This window comes from Sciurus carolinensis, chromosome 11 (genome assembly GCF_902686445.1).
Source record: "Sciurus carolinensis chromosome 11, mSciCar1.2, whole genome shotgun sequence".
Classification (NCBI taxonomy): domain Eukaryota; kingdom Metazoa; phylum Chordata; class Mammalia; order Rodentia; family Sciuridae; genus Sciurus; species Sciurus carolinensis.
This window is the reverse complement of record NC_062223.1, coordinates 103,488,965-103,511,979: the sequence shown is the minus strand read 5'-3', so window position 1 is coordinate 103,511,979 and position 23,015 is coordinate 103,488,965. Positions and strand designations below refer to the sequence as shown.

General features: G+C 33.5%; 1 protein-coding gene across 1 annotated transcript in view; it reads right to left on the bottom strand.

Annotated features, from left to right (window-relative positions):
* Positions 1 to 23,015, bottom strand: part of Dync2h1 (dynein cytoplasmic 2 heavy chain 1) — a 374,205-nt gene that overhangs the window by 346,620 nt on the left and 4,570 nt on the right. The window contains 17 exon segments of the mRNA XM_047518130.1: positions 1,174 to 1,269; positions 10,406 to 10,601; positions 12,795 to 12,971; positions 15,555 to 15,678; positions 16,013 to 16,063; positions 16,066 to 16,123; positions 16,235 to 16,286; positions 16,288 to 16,346; positions 16,465 to 16,556; positions 16,559 to 16,598; positions 19,381 to 19,467; positions 19,469 to 19,494; positions 19,497 to 19,514; positions 19,517 to 19,570; positions 19,573 to 19,611; positions 20,279 to 20,423; positions 21,379 to 21,497. Coding sequence (XP_047374086.1) covers positions 1,174 to 1,269; positions 10,406 to 10,601; positions 12,795 to 12,971; positions 15,555 to 15,678; positions 16,013 to 16,063; positions 16,066 to 16,123; positions 16,235 to 16,286; positions 16,288 to 16,346; positions 16,465 to 16,556; positions 16,559 to 16,598; positions 19,381 to 19,467; positions 19,469 to 19,494; positions 19,497 to 19,514; positions 19,517 to 19,570; positions 19,573 to 19,611; positions 20,279 to 20,423; positions 21,379 to 21,497 — 1,433 coding nt within the window.

The window sequence follows — 23,015 nt, the reverse complement described above, 5'->3', positions numbered from 1 at the left end:
TGCAAATCAAAACTACCCTAAGATTTCATCTCACCCCAATTAGAATGGCGATTATCAAGAATACAAGCAACAATAGGTGTTGGTGAGGATGTGGTGAAAAAGGAACACTCATACATTGCTGGTGGGGTTGCAAATTAGTGCAGCCACTCTGGAAAGCAGTGTGGAGATTCCTCAGAAAGCTTGGAATGGAACCACCATTTGACCCAGCTGTCCCACTCCTCGGCCTATACCCAAAGGACTTAAAATCAGCATACTACAGAGATACAGCCACATCAATGTTCATTGCTGCTCAATTCACCATAGCCAGATTGTGGAACCAACCTAAATGCCCTTCAGTTGATGAATGGATAAAGAAACTGTGGCATATTTATACAATGGAATATTACTCCGCAATGAAGAATGATAAAATTATGGCATTTGTAGGCAAATGGTCGAAATTGGAGAATATCATGCTAAGTGAGATAAGCCAATCTCAAAAAACTAAAGGACGAATGATCTCGCTGATAAGCGGATGAGGACATATAATGGGGGGTGGGAGGGGCTAGCATTAGGTTTAGGGTTAGGTTTAGAGTTAGGCTAAGGAGAGCGGCAAGAATGAAGGAAAGAAGGACTGTGTAGAGGGAAAAGAGGGGTGGGAGGGGTGGGGGGAGGGGAAAAATAAAATAAACATCATTACCCTATGTAAATGTAAAAAAATAAAAAAAATAATAAAAAAAAAATATTTCATGTCAAACAGTTAGTAGACACATAGCAACATACAATTTAAACACTATTATGAACTTTCCTAATTTAATATGCATGGACATTTAAATAAATACAGATAAAAAGCAAATAAATCTTAAATACAAAATCAGGAGATGCTAAAAAAATCATTAAAGAACCTTGTATATAAGGACCTCAAATATTACTGGACAATAAATATAACAGCATATAAATCTTATATTATCTCTATTAATGCAACCAATGAAAATCAATACCAAAATAAATGAAATATTAAAACTTCAAATCTACAAGTGGAAAAAAAATGTTCCTTTTAAGAGTGAAGGAAGTAATTAGAGAACAAAAGAAAGTAGATTGATGGCTATGGTAAAAAAAAGGGTATACTGAAAACTTAAGAAATAAGAATCACTTCACATGTAAAATCTAATCATAAAACATAAAAAGTTCACCTACCTTAATTATCTGTTCAAATGCTAAGGCAGATTGTAACATCATTGGTCTCTGACTCTGAATCATTTGTTGATCGATAGAATTGTAAAAATGTGCCACCTACAAAGTAAAACTCTAGTTAACAATAACTGAAAATAAGTAACAGACTTCACTTTTTAGTTTTAATTTTTCTTCATTTTTAAATAAATGGAAATAATAACTTTTCAATTCTAAGATTAAACTGAAATAAGTTTTCATCTCAATACAGGATTTATTCATAAACTAATATACACAATGAACGCACATATACTAATTCTTACAATTTGCCAACTTATGTCCTGAGGCTGATTATACGAAAATAAAACCAGGTCCCAGGAATCAAGAAGTTAACAGTCTCATGGAGGAAAGGACCAATAAGGCATGTAAAATGTGAATTCTTAACTCCTATACCTCTTGAAACCTACTACTTTTTTCAGTATATATCATAATTATTTATCCATTTCTTAAATCAAAGATTGAGTTGTCTTTATTCTCTTACATTCCACATCAATAAAATCCTATTACCTATACTTTCAAAATATATCTTGAATCCAACCACTTCACCCCACCTCTAGCAATCGCCCTCTAATCCATGCACCCTTATCTTGGCAAAACGGTCTTCTAATTATTTTCCTTTGCCAAATATGGCCTCTAATAGTTCATTCAAAGCAGCCAGAATGATCTTTCTTAAACATATCACACCTCTTGCCTACTCAAAACTTAATGGCTTCTAATACTCTTGAGAATAAAGTCCATTATCCCAAAACTCTTACTAAAAACCTTCCAATGGTTTCCCAATACAAAGAATGAACATTGAATGCAAAACCCATGCCTTTACCCCAGCATATAATATTCTACATAAATTGACCCTTAGTCCCACCACAAACCTCTCCCTCATTATATTGCAACAAAACTGGTCTTCTTACTATTATTCTATACTACCAAGTAAGGCTTTCCTAAAGAACTCTGCATCTATCATTCCCTCTAGCTGGAACAGTCTTCCTCTATACATTTGCCGGTTCTTTTGTTCACTTTATGTCACGTCTCTTCTCAAATGTCACTTCTTCATCAAGGTCGGCCATGTGTACTTTATATAAAATAGCTGTATTTGTTACTATCTCTTCACTATATTTTATTTTTCTTCCAAGCACTTACCATTACCCAGTATTATATTACATAGCTACGTGTTTGCTAACTGTGTCTCCTACTGGAATGATAGCTCTAAGAACAGTTATCTGATTGTGGACAATAAATATTTGTTGAGTTAACCAAGGAACCAACAAATTGAGATACCTACAAGGTACAGTGGTGAACAAAAGATATTGTCAACACCATTAGGCAAAAAGAGAAAGTCCAAGGAGTAAGATAAAGATGATATCCTGTCACGAGTATGAGGAGTCTAAGGAGATATTGTCTTCATTTTTGTATTCTAATACCTCACAAAATTCTTGGCACAGAGAATGTGCTTAAAAAATGATTTTAGAACATCCTCTTTTTTACACTGATATGCAAAGAAAATATACTTTATTTGTTGAAGAATGCCCACTCTACTCATTTGGAACCACCACAAAAGTAGGCCCAGAAACTGTGAATATAGCTTAATGCTAGAGCACACACAAGGTCCTGGGTTCAACACCCAGCACCAAAAAATAAAATAAAAAATTAAGCCCACAAAAAGCACAATCTGGAGGCCAAGAAGCAAGAAAATATATAATATTACAACAATCGGGCCATATTGCTCTATCTCCAACATTCTACTTCATACTCTTCACTAGCTAAATATATCTGCTCACAAATAAAATATATAGAAATAGATTTTCCCAGTTGTTCTTCCACGGGTAAATATAAATACTGTATGACCATTCAATACTTTGCTGAGCCCTACTGTGACAAACTAAATACTTAAGAAACAAAAATGAGCCAGTATCTTTGCTTTTGCTTAAATAATCACTCCAACCAAAATCATCACAAATCCCCTGTGTACTTGAGAGATTATGTGAATACTCTTCAAGTCTCACATCAACCATCAATCCTCTTAAAGACTTAACTCATACTACTTTTATGCCTGGCCAGGAGAAAAATTGAAAATTCCCACCTCTATGTAGTCACAGGACTTTGAACATATAAAACATCGTACTTATACTACATTAAATATTGTGTCTACTTGTTCACATAACTGGTCTATAATTAAATAAATATGGGCTTTGGAGGCAGAAAGACTTGGTATCAAATTCTAGATTTATAACTTACTAGCTATATGTAACTTTTACATATGTGATCTCTAATTAGATTAGTATTAGAGAATTAACTGAAATTCAGTCACTCCCCCTTTATATAGAAGAGATATGTTCTAAGATTCCCAGTGAATGCCTGAAATTGCAAATACTTCTGAACCCCATAATTTAATGCTTTCTATATTAACTAAGCACTTATCATGTATCATGGCCATAAACTCTGCAATTTGATATGTGACAACAAAATTAGCACAGATTTCTTTTTCATTCTTCAAAGTTTCTGGATAAAAGATTAATCCTTTACTGTACATCTTATCAACCTCTGCACATAATTTTTTTCTTTTCTTATTGAGAACTTTCACTTAAAGTTAGCACTTTAGAGATTCTCTTTGTTATATCCAAATTACCAGCATCATTATCCTTTTATTTTGGGCCCAGAACTAACCAAAATCAAGGTTAGTTGAATACAAACCTTAGAACACCTGTCATGACAGTGATCAGATCTGATAACAGAGATGGCTTCTACAGGATGATAGCATTTACAGAATGGACACTATGATTCAATCCTAGACAGGAAGGAGTAGGATGGCAGATTTCATCATCCTACTCAGAATAATGTGAAATTTAAAGCTTAAAAATTGCTTACTTCTGCAGGGCGTGGGTGATGCACAACTGTAATCCCAGCAGCTCGGGAGGCTGAGACAGGAGGATTGCGAGTTCAAAGCTAGCCTCAGCAATGGTGAGGTGCTAACCAAGTAAGATCCTATCTCTAAATAAATACAGAGCTGGGGATGTGGCTCAGTGGTAAAGTGCCCCTGAGTTCAATCCCCAGTACCATAAAAAAAAATTGCTTATTTCTGAAAATTTCTATTTAATATTTTCAAACTGCAGTTGACTATAGGTAAATGAAACTATAGGAAGTGAAACTACAGCTCTATCATAAAGCCTGACTTTTAATGAGCACTCCAAGTTTAGTTAATTTTCTCCCTCTGAAAGGGCACACTTTTACATTGCTGGTGCAGTTGGAAATTGGTGCAGCCACTCTGAAAAGCAGTGTGGGGATTCCTCAGAAAACTTGGAATGGACCCACCTTTTGACCCAGTTATCCCACTCCTCGGTTTATACCCAAAGGACTTAAAATTAACATACTACAGTAACGCAGCCACATCAATGTTATAGCAGCTCAATTCACAATAGCTAGACTGTGGAACCAATCTAGATGCCCTTCAACAGATGAATGGATAAAGAAACTGTGGTATATATACATAATGGAATATAATATTATGGCATTTGCAGATAAATGGATGGAATTCGAGAATACCATGCTACTCCAAAGGCCAAATGTTTTCCCTGATAAGTGGATGATGAGATGTAATGGGGGGGGAGTGAAAGAAGAACTGAGGAACTTTAGATTACATAGAGGGAAATGAGAGGGAGTGGGGTATGAAAAATCACGGAATGAGACAGACATCAATACCCTATGAACATGTATGATTACAAGAATGGTATGAATCTACATCGTGCACAACCATAGAAACGAAAAGATGCACCCCGTTTGTGTACAATGAATCAAAATGCAGTCTGTAAAAATAAAAAAATAATTTTTTTTTTTTTTTTTTTTTTTGCGGTACTGGGGATCGAACTCAGGGCCTTGTGCTTGTGAGGCAAGCACTCTACCAGCTGAGCTATCTCCCCAGCCCAAAAAAATAATTTAAAAAAATTTTCTCCCTCCAGACCAATTACTCTCAACTGCAGCTAATTTATACCCCAGAGGGCATTTGCCAATGTCTAGACATGTCTTTTATTATCAGGACTAGGCAGATGCACTGGGATATACTGAGTGCAGGCTAAGGATACTGCTAAACTTTCTACAATGCAGAGAACATTCCCAGGAAGAAATTGGTCCAAACTATTAAAAGTGCAGAGGTGAGAAATCCTGTGCCAGACTATGATAGGTATCTGTTCATTTCTCTCTACAAAATACCTAGCAGAGCAGGTACTCAGTGAATCTCTGTTGAACGAAAGGACAAATGAAAGGTCAAACACACAAGATATTGCTCCTGGCTGTCAAGATAATTTTTCTACTCTCTAACAGCTACTAATCAAGTGAGAGAAAAGATGGGGAAAAAATTCAATACAATATAAGTGCTATAATGATTTTCATATCACATGCAGAATATTGAAAAATCACTTAATGTAACACACAATAGAGAAAGTGACTTTTAGGTTGGAAACTGAACAATGACACTGGGTTTTCCAATCAGAGAGAACAGATTCTTTTAGCACATGGAAACATGCTCAGAGAAACGCATGTTTCATATTACCAAAGCACAGAGCTACAATTTAGATTTAAATGTCCCCCAAAGTTCCATGTATTAAAGACTTGGTCCCCAGAAAAGTATTACTGAGAATTGGTGGAATCTTTAAGAGGTAGGGGCTAGTGGGTGGTCTTTAGGTAAGTGAGAGTGTGCCCTTGAAGGGAATTATGTCCCTGCTCTCTTTTTTGCTTTATAGCCACAAAGTGAGTAGTTTGCTTCACCACATGTTCCCATCTTGATACGCTGCCACACCACAGGCCCAAAAGCAAGGGACCAACCAATCACAGACTGGAACTTTCAAACTGTGAGCTGAAACAAACCTTTTCTCTGTGTGCTAATCATCTCAGGTATTTGCTATACTGACAGAAGTTGACTGACACACATAGAATATACAAGAGGGGAGAATACAGGCAGTTCCAAACCATTAAGTTAGCTGGGGTGTGATTAAGAAAGGCCTCGTATGCCATGCTGAAGAGACAGACAATGAAGTGATAATATTGGTCTTAAATATGGAAACAACATAATGGTGCTAATGAAATGGGTAGAAATAAAGACCAATCTATTAACCTGGGAATTTTCCAATAATCTTCCCCCAGAAGGCAAGCAGGACTCTAATTAGAAGGTACTTTAAAACTTTTGCAAGTAACATGAAAGAAAGGGGGGAAAAGAAATAGCAATATTCTATTTTTCTAAATGTTTTTAGAATAAAAAGCAAGAACAACTTATATTAATAAATTCCTATATAGATTACAAAACAAATTGTATAACTAATCATTTAGCAAGCTATAATTTCACAAGGCTATTCAATTAGCTGAAAAAAATCAAAAGTAGAAAATGAAGCCTTTATCACATTCTAGTTTTATGTAATGAATTCAGAATAGGCACGTAATCAAAAATATAATTTCAATTTTGTTTATTTTTTCGAAGAACCAACTATTTATTTTGTCAATTTTTTGTATTGTTTCTTTTGTTTCAATTTCGTTGATTTCAGCTCTGAGTTTAACTATTTCCTGTCTTCTACTACTTTTGGTGTTGGTCTGTTCTTCTTTTTCTAGGGCTTTGAGCTGTAGTGTTAGGTCGTTTATTTTTTGAGTTTTACTTCTTTTATTAAATGCGCTCCATGAAATAAATCTTCCTCTAAGTACCGCTTTCATAGTGTCCCAGAGATTTTGATATGATGTTTCTTTGTTCTCGTTTACCTCTAAGAATTTTTTAATTTCCTTCCTAATATCTTCTGTTATCCATTCATCATATAATAGCATATTGTTTAGTCTCCAGGTGTTGGAGTAGTTTCTGTTTTTTACTCTTTCATTTATTTCTAACTTCAATCCATTATGATCTGATAGAATACAAGGTAGTGTCTCTATCTTCTTGTATTTGCTGACATTAGCTTTGTGGCATAATATATGGTCTATTTTAGAGAAGGATCCATGTGCTGCTGAGAAGAAAGTGTATTCGCTCTTGGTTGGATGGTATATTCTGTAAATGTCTGTTAAGTCTAAATTATTGACTGTGTTATTGAGATCTATGGTTTCTTTGTTCAATTTTTGTTTGGAAGATCTGTCCAGTGGTGAGAGAGGCGTGTTAAAATCACCTAGCATTATTGTGTTATGGTCTATTTGGTTTCTAAAATTGAGAAGGATTTGTTTAACATACATGGGTGAGCCACTGTTTGGGGCATAGATGTTTATGATTGTTATATCTTGCTGATTTATGGTTCCCTTAAGCATTATGAAATGTCCTTCTTTATCCCTTCTGACTAACATTGGCTTGAAGTCCACATTATCTGAAATGAGGATGGATACTTCAGCTTTTTTGCTGAGTCCATGTGCATGGTATGTTTTTCCCCATCCTTTCACCTTTAGTCTATGGGTATCTAAACCTTTAGCCACACTAACAAAGAGAAGACAAGAGAAAACCCAAATCACTAAAATTCGGAATGAACAAGGAAATATCACAACAGACATGACTGAAATACAAAACATAATTAGAAGCTATTTTGAAAATCTATACTCCAACAAAATAGAAAATTTTGAAGACATCAACAGGTTTCTAGAGACATATGAATTGCCTAAACTGAACGAGGAGGACATACACAATTTAAATAGACCAATTTCAAGTAATGAAATAGAAGAAGTCATCAATAGCCTACCAACAAAGAAAAGTCCAGGACCAGATGGGTTCTCAGCCGAGTTCTACAAAACCTTTAAAGAAGAGCTCATTCCAACACTTCTCAAAGTATTCCATAAAATAGAAGAGGAGGGAACCCTCCCAAACTCATTCTATGAAGCCAATATCACCCTGATACCTAAACCAGACAGAGACACATCGAGGAAAGAATATTTCAGACCAATATCCTTAATGAACATCGACGCAAAAATTCTCAACAAATTTTAGCAAATCGCATACAAAAACATATTAAAAAGATAGTGCACCATGATCAAGTGGGTTTCATCCCAGGAATGCAAGGTTGGTTCAACATCAGGAAATCAATAAATGTCATTCACCATATCAATAGACTTAAAGTCAAGAATCACATGATTATTTCGATAGATGCAGAAAAAGCATTTCATAAAATACAGCACCCCTTCATGCTCAAAACACTAGAAAAAATAGGGATAGTGGGAACATTCCTTAACATTGTAAAGGCCATCTACACTAAGCCCATGACTAATATCATTCTAAATGGTGAAAAACTGAAAGCATTCCCTCTAAAAACTGGAACAAGGCAGGGATGCCCTCTTTTACCACTTCTATTCAATATCATCCTACATAAGCGATGAATCTTCAGAAAGAGAAATCAGGAAAACTACCCCATTCACAATAGCTTCGAAAAAAATAAAATACTAGGGAATCAATCTCACAAAAGAGGTGAAAGACCTCTACAATGAGAACTACAGAACACTAAAGAAAGAAATTAAAGAAAACCTTAGAAGATGGAAAGATCTCCCATGTTCTTGGATAGGAAGAATTAATATTGTCAAAATGGCCATACTACCAAAAGTGCTATACAGATTCAATGCAATTCCAATTAAAATCCCAATGATGTACCTTACAGAAATAGAGCAAGCAATTATGAAATTCATCTGGAAGAATAAAAAACCCAGAATAGCTAAAGCAATCCTTGGCAGAAAGAGTGAAGCAGGGGGTATTGCAATACCAGATCTTCAACTGTACTACAAAGCAATAGTAACAAAAACGGCATGGTATTGGTACCAAAATAGACAGGTAGATCAATGGTACAGAATAGAGGACACGGACACAAACCCAAATAAATACAATTTTCTCATACTAGACAAAGGGGTCAAAAATATGCAATGGAGAAAAGATAGCCTCTTCAACAAATGGTGCTGGGAGAATTGGAAATCCATATGCAACAGAATGAAACTAAACCCATATCTCTCACCGTGCACAAAACTAAACTCAAAATGGATTAAGGACCTCGGAATCAGACCAGAGACCCTGCATCTTATAGAAGAAAAAGTAGGTCCAGATCTTCAACATGTCGGCTTAGGACCAGACTTCCTCAACAGGACTTCCATAGCACAAGAAATAAAAGCAAGAATCAATAACTGGGATAGATTCAAACTAAAAAGCTTTCTCTCAGCAAAGGAAACTATCAGCAATGCGAAGAAAGAGCCTGCAGAGTGGGAGAAAATCTTTGCCAATCATACTTCAGATAGAGCACTAATCTCCAGAATCTATAAAGAACTCAAAAAACTCTACACCAAGAATGCAAATAATCCAATTGACAAATGGGCTAAGGAAATGAATAGACACTTCACAGAAGAAGATCTACAAGCAATCAACAAACATATGGAAAAATGTTCAACATCTCTAGTAATAAGAGAAATGCAAATCAAAACCACCCTAAGATTCCATCTCACCCCAATTAGAATGGCGATTATCAAGAATACAAGCAACAACAGGTGTTGGCGAGGATGTGGGGAGAAAGGTACACTCTTACATTGCTGGTGGGGCTGCAAATTAGTGCAGCCACTCTGGAAAGCAGTGTGGAGACTCCTTAGAAAACTTGGAATGGAAACACCATTTGACCCAGCTGTCCCACTCCTCGGCCTATACCCAAAGGACTTAAAATCAGCATACTACATAGATACAGCCACATCAATGTTCATAGCTGCTCAATTCACAATAGCCAGATTGTGGAACCAACCTAGATGTCCTTCAATTGATGAATGGATAAAGAAATTGTGGTATATATATACAATGGAATATTACTCCGCAATGAAGAATGATAAAATTATGGCATTTGCAGGCAAATGGATGAAACTGGAAAATATCATGTTAAGTGAGATAAGCCAATCTCAAAAAGCCAAAGGACGAATGATATCGCTAATAAGTGGATGATGACACATAATGGGGGGTGGGAGGGGTTAGTGTTAGGGTTAGAGTTAGGGTTAGGGAGGGGGGCAAGAATGGAGGAAGGAAGGACTGTATAGAGGGAAAAGAGGGGTGGGAGAGGTGGGGGGGAAGGGGAAAAAAATAACAGAATGAATCAAACAACATTACCCTATGTAAATTTATGATTACACAAATGGTATGCCTTTACGCCATGTACAAACAGAGAAACAACATGTATCCCATTTGTTTACAATAATAAAAAAAAGAAAACACAAAAAAATATATATATATATAATTTCATACTTGTTTAAGAATAATTGCTTGCTTGCAGAATTTCTGTGCAATGTTCGCAACTTGTTGTATTTTGGCAGGAATAACAAAGCCAAGGGCAGAAAGCTGACGAACTTCTCTCAAAAGAATCACCAAACGATCGGAATAATGCACTTTCAATGATCCATCACTAGGATCCAATTCCATAATTCGACTATTAGCCTCAATACTGAAAAAAACAAATGATGTTTTACTTGTCATGTTCTCACACTTGAATAATAAAATACACAAATAGTTTTTACTTCTCTGTAAGTCTAGTATTAAAGTTGAAAATTACAGCTTTTATATTTGTTTTTTACACATTATTAATTTAGATTTTGGAAATAAAGTATAAAATTCAAAATATATCATCACACTAATATTTTAACTAAGCAGTTTTAAGGTCAGAAAAATCAGTCTCCTAACTGTCAACTAAGACTCAAAAACAACACATCTACAGATAAAGAAAAGATTTGATTTATTCTCTAAGAGTAACCTGGATTTTGCTTTTAATGGTCTACTTGCTTCTTTAATACTTTTAATACATCAATGATAAAATAAATCTGAACAGCAAGAGTAGAAGTAGAGACAATTTAAATGTTTCATTCTTTTTTTTTTTTTGGGGTGCTGGGGATCGAACCCAGGGCCTTGTGCGTACAAGGCAAGCACTTTACCGACTGAGCTATCTCCCCAGCCCCTAAATGTTTCATTCTTCTACCCATTGTTTCACTGAGGATTATCCTATCTCTCTGTTTCTTGTGAAGTCTTTAATTGCAAGTGTTACTTTGGAGCACTCAGGTCAGCATGGAAGTATGAAAATGATGAGCTAATTAAACATAAGGTATTATGTTTTCATCACCATTCCTTTAGAAGTAGGTTTATATAATGCACATTCTTTCAAATCAGTTTCACAATTAAGAAAACTTACAAGTGTTAGAAAGTATCCTACTTTTGAAAAGCAAAGAACAAATCTATTCCCCATAATTAATAGCAGATACAACAAAGTATAAAACAAAGTAGATACTTATTTTATAATGACTTAAAATGATGAGTTAGAATAAATTTTGCTTTATACACGTAAAGCCTGTCAGAAAACTACAATAGTGACTTTCAATCTTTTTTCAGGAGTGATCTTCAAAATTAGCTTGTACAAATCAGCATTTCTAAAATGTGTTCAAAAGCATACAGATGATTCCATGGGGCAATAACAGGTTTAACACCAAAATTAAGCAAGAAGAGGAGAGTCCTCATCAAATGAGAAAGATTAGGTTGAATAAAGTTAAATAGACTTTTTTACAACAGATCTCAGATCCTTGGTAGGTTACCATACAGAGTGGATCACCACCAGAACTACAGTAATAAAAGCATGCAAATATTTCCAAATTAATTGACTAAGGCACTTTGAGAGGAGAATCTCTCAGGTTTTAGGCTCAAAATACAAAGGGAAAGAGTTAAATTGCCATAAAGTTGTAACCATTATGCCCTGAAACCCTTTGTTTCTTACATTCTTCCTCCAGAGTCAGAATTTTAGAAAAGAAAAAAATTAATTCCATTTAAGAAGTACCACTTTTGGTCTAATTATCCTTTGTATCAGTATAGAGGAAATAAACAGAATCTTATGTTATGAACAAAGTTACTTTTATTTTTCCTTTTATTTTTATTTTTTATTTTTTTTTGCACTACCGGGGATTGAACCCTTGTACATGCGAGGTAAGTGCTCTACCACTGAGTTACATCCCCAGCACAAAGGTACTTTTAAAAAGATGTGGTCAGGCATGGTGGAGATCTTCTATAGTCCCAGTTACTTGGGATACTGAGGCAGAAGAATTGCAAGTTCAAGGCAGCTTCATCAATTTGGCAAAAACCTGTCTCAAAATTAAAAAAAAAAATTAAAAAAAAAAAAAGGGCTGGAGATGTAACTCATTAGTTTAGCATCCCTGTGTTCAATCCCCAGTACTGCAAAAAACATGAAAGTTTTATGTGTGTGTATATGTGTGTGTGTTGTGGGGGTGTGTATGTATATACACAGTGCGTATGCAATATTAGTGCCAAAAGGGAATAAAAGCATATATGAGAAAAACGACAAAAAAAAGAAAAAGAAAAATGAGAGGGTAAGTCTGATTTCCAAACAGGAATTTGCAATTCTAGATAAAAGACATTAGAATAAAAGGGGAACCAAGTGGTCAAACTAACTACATCATCAAAGTTTCCAATATTAATGACTTAAACTTAATGATCAGCTTACAACAACAACAACAAAAAAAAAAAATTTAAAGGAAGAGCATCAAATTTGGAAAAAGGAAAAGAATGACTAACTCTATCTTGCTGTTTGGATTAATGACATATGGTTTGGGATTTTATAAGTTGGTATATTTATACTTACCATAGACCAGATCTGGAATCAGATAAACCTGATTGAATTTCCCTGGACCAATCATCAAATTGTTCTTGTTCATATAGTTTAAACTGGTCTAAGAGATCTTCAGCACTTCGATGGAAAGATCGAAATCCTGACAGGTCAGACAAAAGAGCCTCCGCGATCTTGATAGTATCATCAACCTTAAAAAGTCAAATTACACAGATATATATCATTTATATCCTAACAGAATTAGCATAAATATCTGATCTGTGATTCAGAAATCAGTTTCACTTTCATCTGTAACACTAAAAACAGGAGATTTGTCAGAGAACATAAAAATATCAATCCTACCATACATCTGAATGATACAACCTTAGAACAGCAAAACACAAAAGGATAGCCCATTGAAGGCATAATTTGAAGGGTAAAATAAGGAAAAGTCAGGGTCTCAAAATATTTTTATGTTTATTAGAAGCATTTTTATTTATTAGAGTACTATTTATTAGCATTTATTAGAGCATTATATGTAGTAGTTGGGTTCATTTTTACAAAATCATACATGCGGAGGTCTCAAAATATTTGTGCCCCACTTATTTCAGAGAAAACTCCAAGAACTACAGCAATACTCCTAAACATAGCAATATTTTTGGCCCTTAGATAAACACTCTGGTTGAAAACACAAACAAAAATTAGGCCAATAAGAACGTCCATTAAAGAGAGAAAAGTACCTTTCCTCCATAACTTTACAAAGATTATTGTAGCACTCTGGAAAGCTAACTGACAGAACCAAGCAGAATATTCCAAAAAATAAAACATCAAAATTGTAAGTAGTAATATCAAAATTGCTAGCTTGCCAAAAACATTCACTGGAAAAAGATAATCTCTTCAACAAATAGTGCTGGGAAACTGGAAATCTATATGTAGCAGATTGAAACTGAACCCCTAAATCTCAGCCTGCACAAAACTCAACTCATTTGGGTCATAGACTTAGACACTAGAACAGAGACCCTGCACCTAGGAGAAGAAAAAGTAGGCCCAAATCTTCACCATGACAGCTTAGGAACTGACTCCCTTAACAAGATTCCTAAAATGCAAGAAGTAAAATTAAGAATCAATAAATGGGATGAATTCAAACTGAAAGCTTCTTCTCATCAAAAGAAACAATCAATAATATGAAGAGAGCCTACAGAATGGGAAAAAATCTTTATGACATGCACCTCATATAAGAGCATTAATCTCAGGATATATAAAGAACTCAAAAAATAAAAAATAAAAAAAAAACCAAGTAACCTAATCCATAAATGGGCTATGGAACCGAAAGACACTTCACAGAAGAAATACAATCGATCAACAAATATATGAAAAAATGTTCAACATCTCCAGCAATTAGAGAAATGCAAATCAAAACTACTCTAATATTTCATCTCACTCCAATCAGAATGACAATTTTCAAGAATACAAGCAACAATAAATGTTGGCAATGATGTGGGGAAAGGGTACACTCATATGTTGCTGGTGGAAATGCAAATTAGTGCAACCATTTTGGAAAGCAGTATGGAGATTCCTCAGAAAACTTGGAATGGAACCACCATTTGACCCAGTCACACCATTTATAGGTTTATACCCAAAGGACTTAAAAAGCAGCATACTACAGTGAAGCAGGCACATCAGTGTTTATAGCAGCGCAATTCACAATAGTTAAGCTATGGAACCAACCTAGGTGCCCTGCAACAGATAAATGGATAAAGAAAATGTGGATATATAAATATATACAATGGAATATTATTCAGCCTTGAAGAATGAAATTACAGCATTTGCAGGTAAATGGATGGATCTGGAGAATATCACACTAAGTGAAATAAGCCAATCCCAAAAAACCAAAGAAGGAATTTTTTTCTGATATGCAGATACTAACTCACAATAAGGTGGGGGGACCCCCTCAGAAAGAATACAGGTACTCTGGATTAGACAGAGGAAAGTGAAGGGAGGGGAGGGGGTGTGGGGGTAAGAAGGATAGGAGAATGAATCAGACATGATTACCCTATGTACATATGTGATTATACAACCAGTGTGATTCTACATCATATACAACCAGAAGAATGAGAAGTTATACTCCATTATGCATAATGTGTCAAAATTCATTGTCATGTGTAACTAATTCAAACAAATTTAAAAAATGAAAAAACACCCTGTAAAAACAAAAAATGCTAGCTTTTATAACATAATACTTTACGTTCTTTTGCCCCAGAGACTACTCAATTATATTTACTGTATAAGTCAAATGCAAGACACTACACCACATACTAATTAGTAGATCTATAAGAATCTAAGGACAAATTGAATAATATTCAAATAATACTCTTCAAATCTGTAAATGATATCATTACTTTAGATAATGCTATAATTATCTTTTACCTTTCCTTTAACTTCAACTTAAAGTAATGTAGTAATATAAACATATTTGCAAATAGACTACCAAAATTTTGAAGATTTTTTTAATGCTGAGTAAGGGATGCTCTTCTTTGAATATTTTTAAAAGCACTTGTCTGAAGCAACTGCAATTGGAATTATAAATGATTTGACAATTATCTCTATACAAGTAAAGAATAGTACCATTATAATCTTCTCTGCACACTTTTTTGAACATTTCACATGAAAAACTAGGTGGATGTACCAAGGAAAACAGGGATTATTTTCACTACAGTTTTAGAGCGCATACTACATTATGCCTTAAGTTAGTATTATCTTAATAACTAGTATTTTTCAACTTATTGAAACAAATACTTCAATTCCAACTGATGAACCCAAACAATATTATTGACAACCTCTGAAAGATTTTTGCCTGAAAGTGGTCCAGATGCATCACCAGGAACTCCTCGACACCGATTCTCAAAGTCTAATCGAAAATCTATAAAATTTAAATCAAATAAATGATTATACAAGCTTAGCAAAGATTTCCTAAATATTTCAATCCACCAAGCACTATGTCAAATACTATGTATAGAAAAACAGTAAGAGTTGGCCTTTATACCCAATGACCTTATCATGAAGTAAGTATAATCAACAGAAAAGAAAATAACCTGCTAATTCAAAAATCTGTTACTTATAATAGAATAAATAAATTAATCTTCAGCATAAAAATGTTCAGAATAGTCTTAGTTCTAAATGCTATACAATAAAGAAAAAGTAATCTACAAAAATACTTTCTTAAGCAAACACTATAATCTATGGAAAACCTTTACCTTTAACTGAGTCCACAAGTCTTGCCAATAAAGTTTCTCTTTCCACAATCATTCTTTGCTTATAGTTGGACGCTTCACCAGCTCTTTATATTTGAAAAATGCTTGAAGAAGCTAACATAAAATAAAGTGTATGTTTTATACCAACTGATCAACTTAGTAAATACATATATCTCCTAAAATAGCTTAAGGAAAACATTAAAGTAAAATATCTCAATATTTTACCTGCTGTGGACTATCCTGAATTTCTGAAATATAATTTTCAATTTTCCTGCTATTTTTGTTCTGCAGGTGCAATAATTTTTTCATATTGAGACACTGCAGCTTTCCATAAAGGCTAAACAAATTAACAACATTGTTACACTTTAATATATTAAAAATCTACCTTTAAAAGAATAATACAAACAGGAAAATATACATATAAACATATATAGATATAGATATATAAAATCAACCTCAGTATATGGATTATATTGCACAGGATTCAGGCCATTGAAAGGTTCAAATACTCGAGACAGGCATATGATTTTCTCTTCACTGGCAGGTAAAAATAGAGAAGCTTCTCATGAATTGTTCTAACAGCCAAAACCTAAAACATAAAATATTAAAACAACAAATTTTATTTAAATCAAAAAAATCTGTATAAATGGTCTAAAATCAAAATATATCTGGCAATAATTTCTTTAAAATAGGTTCTCTGAAATGAATAAATCTGAAACTATAATCCTGAGAATTACAACTCATCAATTATCAAAGTGATATTCAAAGACATAATTATGTGATCAGATTAACATTAATCAAAGTGCTCAAGTTTGGTGAAAATGTATAAGATCTAGATATTTATAAACTGTTTAAGGCTTATTAAGTAAATTTTTAAGAATCTGTTCTGAAAATAGTAGCAACTTCTGATTTTTCTTATTCTGCAACAAACTGCACTTCTAATTATGAAATCAATGTAACAACCTTACTATTTATAGTTAACAAACAGCTGGAAAACAAATATTGTCATATTTTGAATTAAAAAATACTAACAATCAAAAAGTAATCAAAAAGATCAAGTAAACACACTATAATATTCCTTGAGTCGGAAAAATAAGCATAGACTCATGATGTATTAATTTCTTGCTTAAAAAATATCATCAACAATTCTATCTACCCTAGCCTAAAAGCATTGATAACTAAATAACAGCACTGCCCTAATCAGGTCATTGCTAAATATCATTTCCTACTAAAAAGAACCAGGGCTGGGGATATAGCTCAGTTAGTACAGTGATTTTCACACAAGCATGAGGACCTGGGCTCAAACCCCAGCACTGAGAAAAAAATAAAAAGAACCAGTCCCACTGGAAAAATGTCTAATTTCAGATGTAGTACAGAAAATATAAAAAATGGGCTGGCCTGAAACATTTTGGGGTCTGAAAATTATGAAAGATAGTAGAGTCACAGAAGCCTTCTTGAAGGGGTACTCACTGCCCAACTTGAGGGGGCACTTACTTCCCAAAGATGGAATAATTAAAGTGTTCTGAAACACATAAATATATGATACTACCAAAACAATTTCTTGCTCCTATGAAACTTACCATGACACTAACATACTATTCATTGTTTGAAAGAATGATAAATTAAAAAAAGAAGCCATGTCTATCCTTCCATTCCTATGCAAACTATATTTCAGGGTAACTAAAAAGCTGATGAGAAAAATTCTACTTTATAGAAAAATAGTCCCACTAGAAATTGCAGAAAGAGCCAAGCAAGGTAGTGCATGCTTGTAATCTCAGTGGCTTGGGAGGCTGAGGCAGGATGATCACGAGTTCAAAGCCAGCCTCAGCAAAAGTGAGGTCCTAAGCAACTCAGTAAGATCCCGTTTCTAAATAAAATATTTTAAAAAGGGCTAGAGATGTGGCTAAGTAGTTAAGCAACCCCTGGGTTCAATCCCCAGTACCAAAATAAGAAAAAAAAAGAAGAAGAAAGAAATTGCAGAAAGAATGATGGATATAGAAAACAGCCATATTGCAACACTTCATAATTATCAGAGGATGCTACAAACATTAAGTTGATGGAGAGCATTATAATAGATGAGCAGATCTATCTGAACCCACAAAACCAAACTCAACTTCACTAAAAATTAAAAAGTCAGACATTGCATGCCTCTAGGCAGAATTCATAAAAACTATAGACCTCTGAAGTACTCTTGAAAAGAAAAATCCTTAAATCTAATCAAGGCTTTATAACTAACTTCACAGTAGAAAATTTAGGAGAAACAGAAACATGATAAACAGCACAAGAATATAAAAAGACAAATTCTAAAGATGGGAAGTACTTCATGACATAACAAAACATAAAGGGAAGCCTTTTAGATTAAAAGAAACTCAGCAGAGATGTACAATATGTGGACCTTATTTTAACCTGATTTAAATAAGCCAACTATAAAAAAATTTTCTGAGACAAAGAGGATAAATGACATGAAATTATATTTAAAAATTACTGTCATCTTGTTGGGTGGAATAATGTTAATTGTGGTTATATCTTAGGGTGGTAGCATATATTTTGGCTTTAAAATATGCCAGTATAAAGGGGGATACAGGAGAGAAGGCAAGACAAAGATGAGATAAAAACTGAATAATGTCAGTAATTATTCTGAGTAACTGAAACCTAAGCATTCATTACACTATTTTACTTTATATATGTTTAAATTATTCCAAATGAACAAAGAACTATTATTCCCCTATGCAAGGGGCAGGGTGGGGGGTGGGAGTCAGCTTTACAATATTCAGATAATTTCATTTTGCCTGTCCCTTGAAGCTACATATGTAAATTCTATACTGAACTCATAACTTACGTAATAGGTAGCTGTTTCATTCAAGACACCTAGGGCATTGGGGTTGTAGTTCAGTGGCTGAGTGCTCACCTAGCATGCCTGAGGCACTGGGTTCAATACTCAGCACCACGTAAAAATAAATAAATAAATTGGAAGTATTGTGTCCCTCTACAACTAAAAAAAAATGTAAAAAAAAGAGTACTACCTAAAAAAAGGTTCATACATAAAACAATTGTAATAGCAAGAGAATGTCTGAGAGCTTCCACAGAAAGATAAGTGGATTATTTTCTTACAATAAAGAACAAAAGAGAATTTCATTATTAGCATGTTAACCTGCCACACTCACCCCCCCAAAAAAAGTAAATTAGCACTTAGTGCCCACTGTGTACCTGGCACTAAGCCATAAATTATCCCACATGAACCTTAACTCCTATTCTTTCCCAAATAATTTCTAGTAGAGTTATAGTATACTTATTAATTATAAAATACATTCACAACAAGTAAAGACCCACTTCATACTTAAAGACAAAGATATGTATATTCACATGTATACCTCTTCAAGTCGTTTACCAACTTTATCGAGTGTTTCTGGGAAATATTTTTCATTTTTCCATGGATGAGGAACATAGCGCTGCCACACCCTGGCCTGTTAGATGATTACAGACTACACCCATTGTTCACAAATGAAATACCAGCTTTCAGATTTTCTTTCACAATATAATAAGGATCTTCCCATAGGTTCAAGTTCCCAGTTTTTTCTGAACAAACCTTCCCAATGAACCACCTAGTAAAACATATAGCAAAATTTTAATGGCAATAAAATGCATGCTTATGACAAAATTTTAAAACATGCAATTAGCAAGACTTTACAAAATACCACAAGTACACCCTTAGACTAACACTGTCAATAACATATTGTTTAAAACACACACACACCAGTTTGCATTTCTGCATCTTTCAATGTATCGTGTACAACGTCCAAGTGTAGAGATGTATTTACAGTTCTTTCAAGGCATTATATAAATAATTGCCAACTGCAATTTTTCTACTCATATTACAAAAAGTACTGCAATAAATATCCTTTACACCTTTAGTGTACTTATCTGTTATTCCTTAGGATAATAACAAAAATGATATCTTCTAGGTCAAAAATTTAATATTGACAGATAGTCAATATATTTTTAGTATATTTTCAGTTCATTTAAAAATAAAAGCATAAATATTGAAAATATATATAATTTAATTCTATTAGTGGTCAATAAATTTAACACAAAAGATTTAAGTTAACCATCAATATACAAATATCTGTGTAAATAATTCTATATGATGTGCTTTAAGAGATACTTTAAATAGCAATTATTACACTAGGGACATTTTAAGTAAGAGCTTAAAGGAAAACAAGAAAATAAGACAAGCTTCCAAATTCCAAAAGCTTATTTCTATAATAATACCTATGATATCTAAAAGATGTAACATTCGTGACTCAGGGTAAGGATCATGTTCTGTTTGTCTCCACACATCATCTACAACATCCCGAGTAGTCTCCACCAAGTCAACAACTTCCAGTAATGATAGACTGTCCAAGTTATAAAACTCCTAAAACAAAAATGTGTTAATTTTTTAACATAATCATATCTGTACCTTGAGTAATACAAACTATCCCAGACTTTTTCAACTGCTAAAACTCTAATATTTGCCATCTTTTCTCATTTTCTACCATAATTACTTATTTATGCAAATATCCTCCATATAAATAGATTTTGAGAGACAAAAGACAAAATAATTATAAAGTCTAGTCACTATTTATACCCTTGACCTAATTTTCTTTAAATTTAGAATTACTTATAATCCTAGTAAAGATAGTCTTACCTTCATATGTGCACTACCCATTGCAGTTCCCATCTTTACTAATGTATTTCTTATGTTGCATAAGGTTGTGGTTAACAATACAACAGCAGTATAATATTTATCATTCTATATTTTATCACTGTTTCAAAAAAAAACTTAAAATCATTTCAAACAGATGACTAACGTGATATTGAAATAATAGTGGAACATGTAGAAAATCGTTACATGTATTTGTTTTGAAAATAGATTTTTTGCAGTTATAATTACTTATTTAATCTCTATGAAGATACATCAAGGAATAATCAATCAAATAAGCATAAAACTAAGATTTTTTTCATATCAGGTCATTTCAAAAGTGTTAATTTGAGTAAAATGAATATTCTTTTGAAAGAACATATACCTCTACACAGATAAACCTCTGAAATATATTAAGTTTTTGTTTCATATTAAGTACATGCAGGAAAGTAATTTTGTTTTGAGGAAGGTATTTCTAGAAATAAAAATTTAACTTTTTGTTGTCTTGTATGGTCTGTATTTCTAAGTTTTTCTCATTTTAAATAGACACCTTAAAAAAACTTTGCTACATGTAAAGTATGTATTTTATTGGCAGTCATCAAGATTTTAAAATAGAAAAACAGTGAGAACTCAACCCTAAAATACTTTCATAAGAAGCCTGATATATAACTATGTATGAAACACATACTCTTGCGATTGTTTCAAATAATTCTTTAAAATAACTGGCTCTTTCTTTACTAATTTGTTTATTTCCACGATGAGCTTGTTCTATCCAAAATTGGAATTCATCACTTGGTGTAAGAATACCTATAAAAGTAAAGAAGAAAAAAGGAAGAAATTTTCAATGGAAATGAAAATCCAGAAAGTTATTTGGGTCATTGCTAATTTTGGTTATATCTAGATACATGCACATTTCCTACATGCTTGAAGATATACAAACTCTATCAGATAACAGTAGATAAATCCACTAAAAATCCAAATTTGCACTTCACATAACATTTGTTGAGTCTGTTGCCCAGAATGATTCCTATATGCTTTTATAAATCATTCCTATCTATATAACCATTCTGCATCTTGTGTCTATGAGCTTGCTTCTCCAACATGTACTCCTAAATCTAATTCTAATACCATTCATACTCTTAAATTCCAAACAAATGAAAATAATTACAATTTAATCAATAAATGTTTTTGATTTAATTTCAAAATATAAACAAAAGAGTGTTACTTTGAATTTTGCCTTTAAATTTCCCAATGAATTGAATGATTGCCATTTTTCTAATCCAATGCTGGAAATAAATGCACTATTCCTCCTGGGACTTTGAGCTTTCAAAAGCATATCGTTTATTGTCCAAGCAAAATATAAAACTGCTCCCAATATTTTAAAATAATTATTTTTATGTTATGAATTTAATATTGATTGTTCATATGAATAGCAATTTATCTGTAGCCACAATGAAATGACAATTAGATATCCTCAGATAAAATATATTTTAAAATAAAAGTTGAAGGCAAATCTGATAATTTTGCAAGGTATACAATTAGTTGGTACTCATTGTTCCCATATCATGTATTACAACAGCAAAAAATTTGTTGCCTGACATACCTGTTCCCAGCAGAGATCAAACAATTTAACAGTCTACTTTCTTGCTTCCCATATCATGCTATAAGCAAATGATCTTTTTTGCAGTCTATTTAATGTCATATTTTTCACATTTTTAAGCTTTTTGCTGATTTTACTGCTGAAAATGATCCCCAAGCATAGTGCTAAAATTCTGTCTAGTATTCCTAACCACAAGAAAGCTGTGATATTCCTTACAGAAAAAATATTTGTGTTAGATAAGCTTCATTCAGGCATCTATTACAAGGCTGGTGATAAAAACAATATTACTTAATCATCAATATATATTAATGAAAGTGTCTTCATACAGAAACACATAAAAAATAAGGTTAGGTATCGCTAGGCACAGAGGCCCACACCTGTAATCCCAGCGACTTGGGAGGCTGAGGAAGGAAGATCAAAAGTTCAGAGCCAGTCCCAGTGACTCAGTGAGGCCCTAAGCAACTTAGCAAGACAATTTCAAAACAAAAACTTTTTTAAAAAAATGGCTGGGGATGTGGTTCAGTGGTTAAGCACCTCTGGGTTCAATTCCAGGTACCAAAATATAAAAAATTTAAAAAGGGCTAGGGGCATGATTTGATGGCAAAGCATCCCTAGGTTAAATTCCCAGTACCAAAAACAAAACAAAATCAAGAATGTTAGGTATTGATCAGTTGCAAACTGTTGTGACAAGAGGTCTGAAAGAACTTTACCCTTTATTTTCCCTG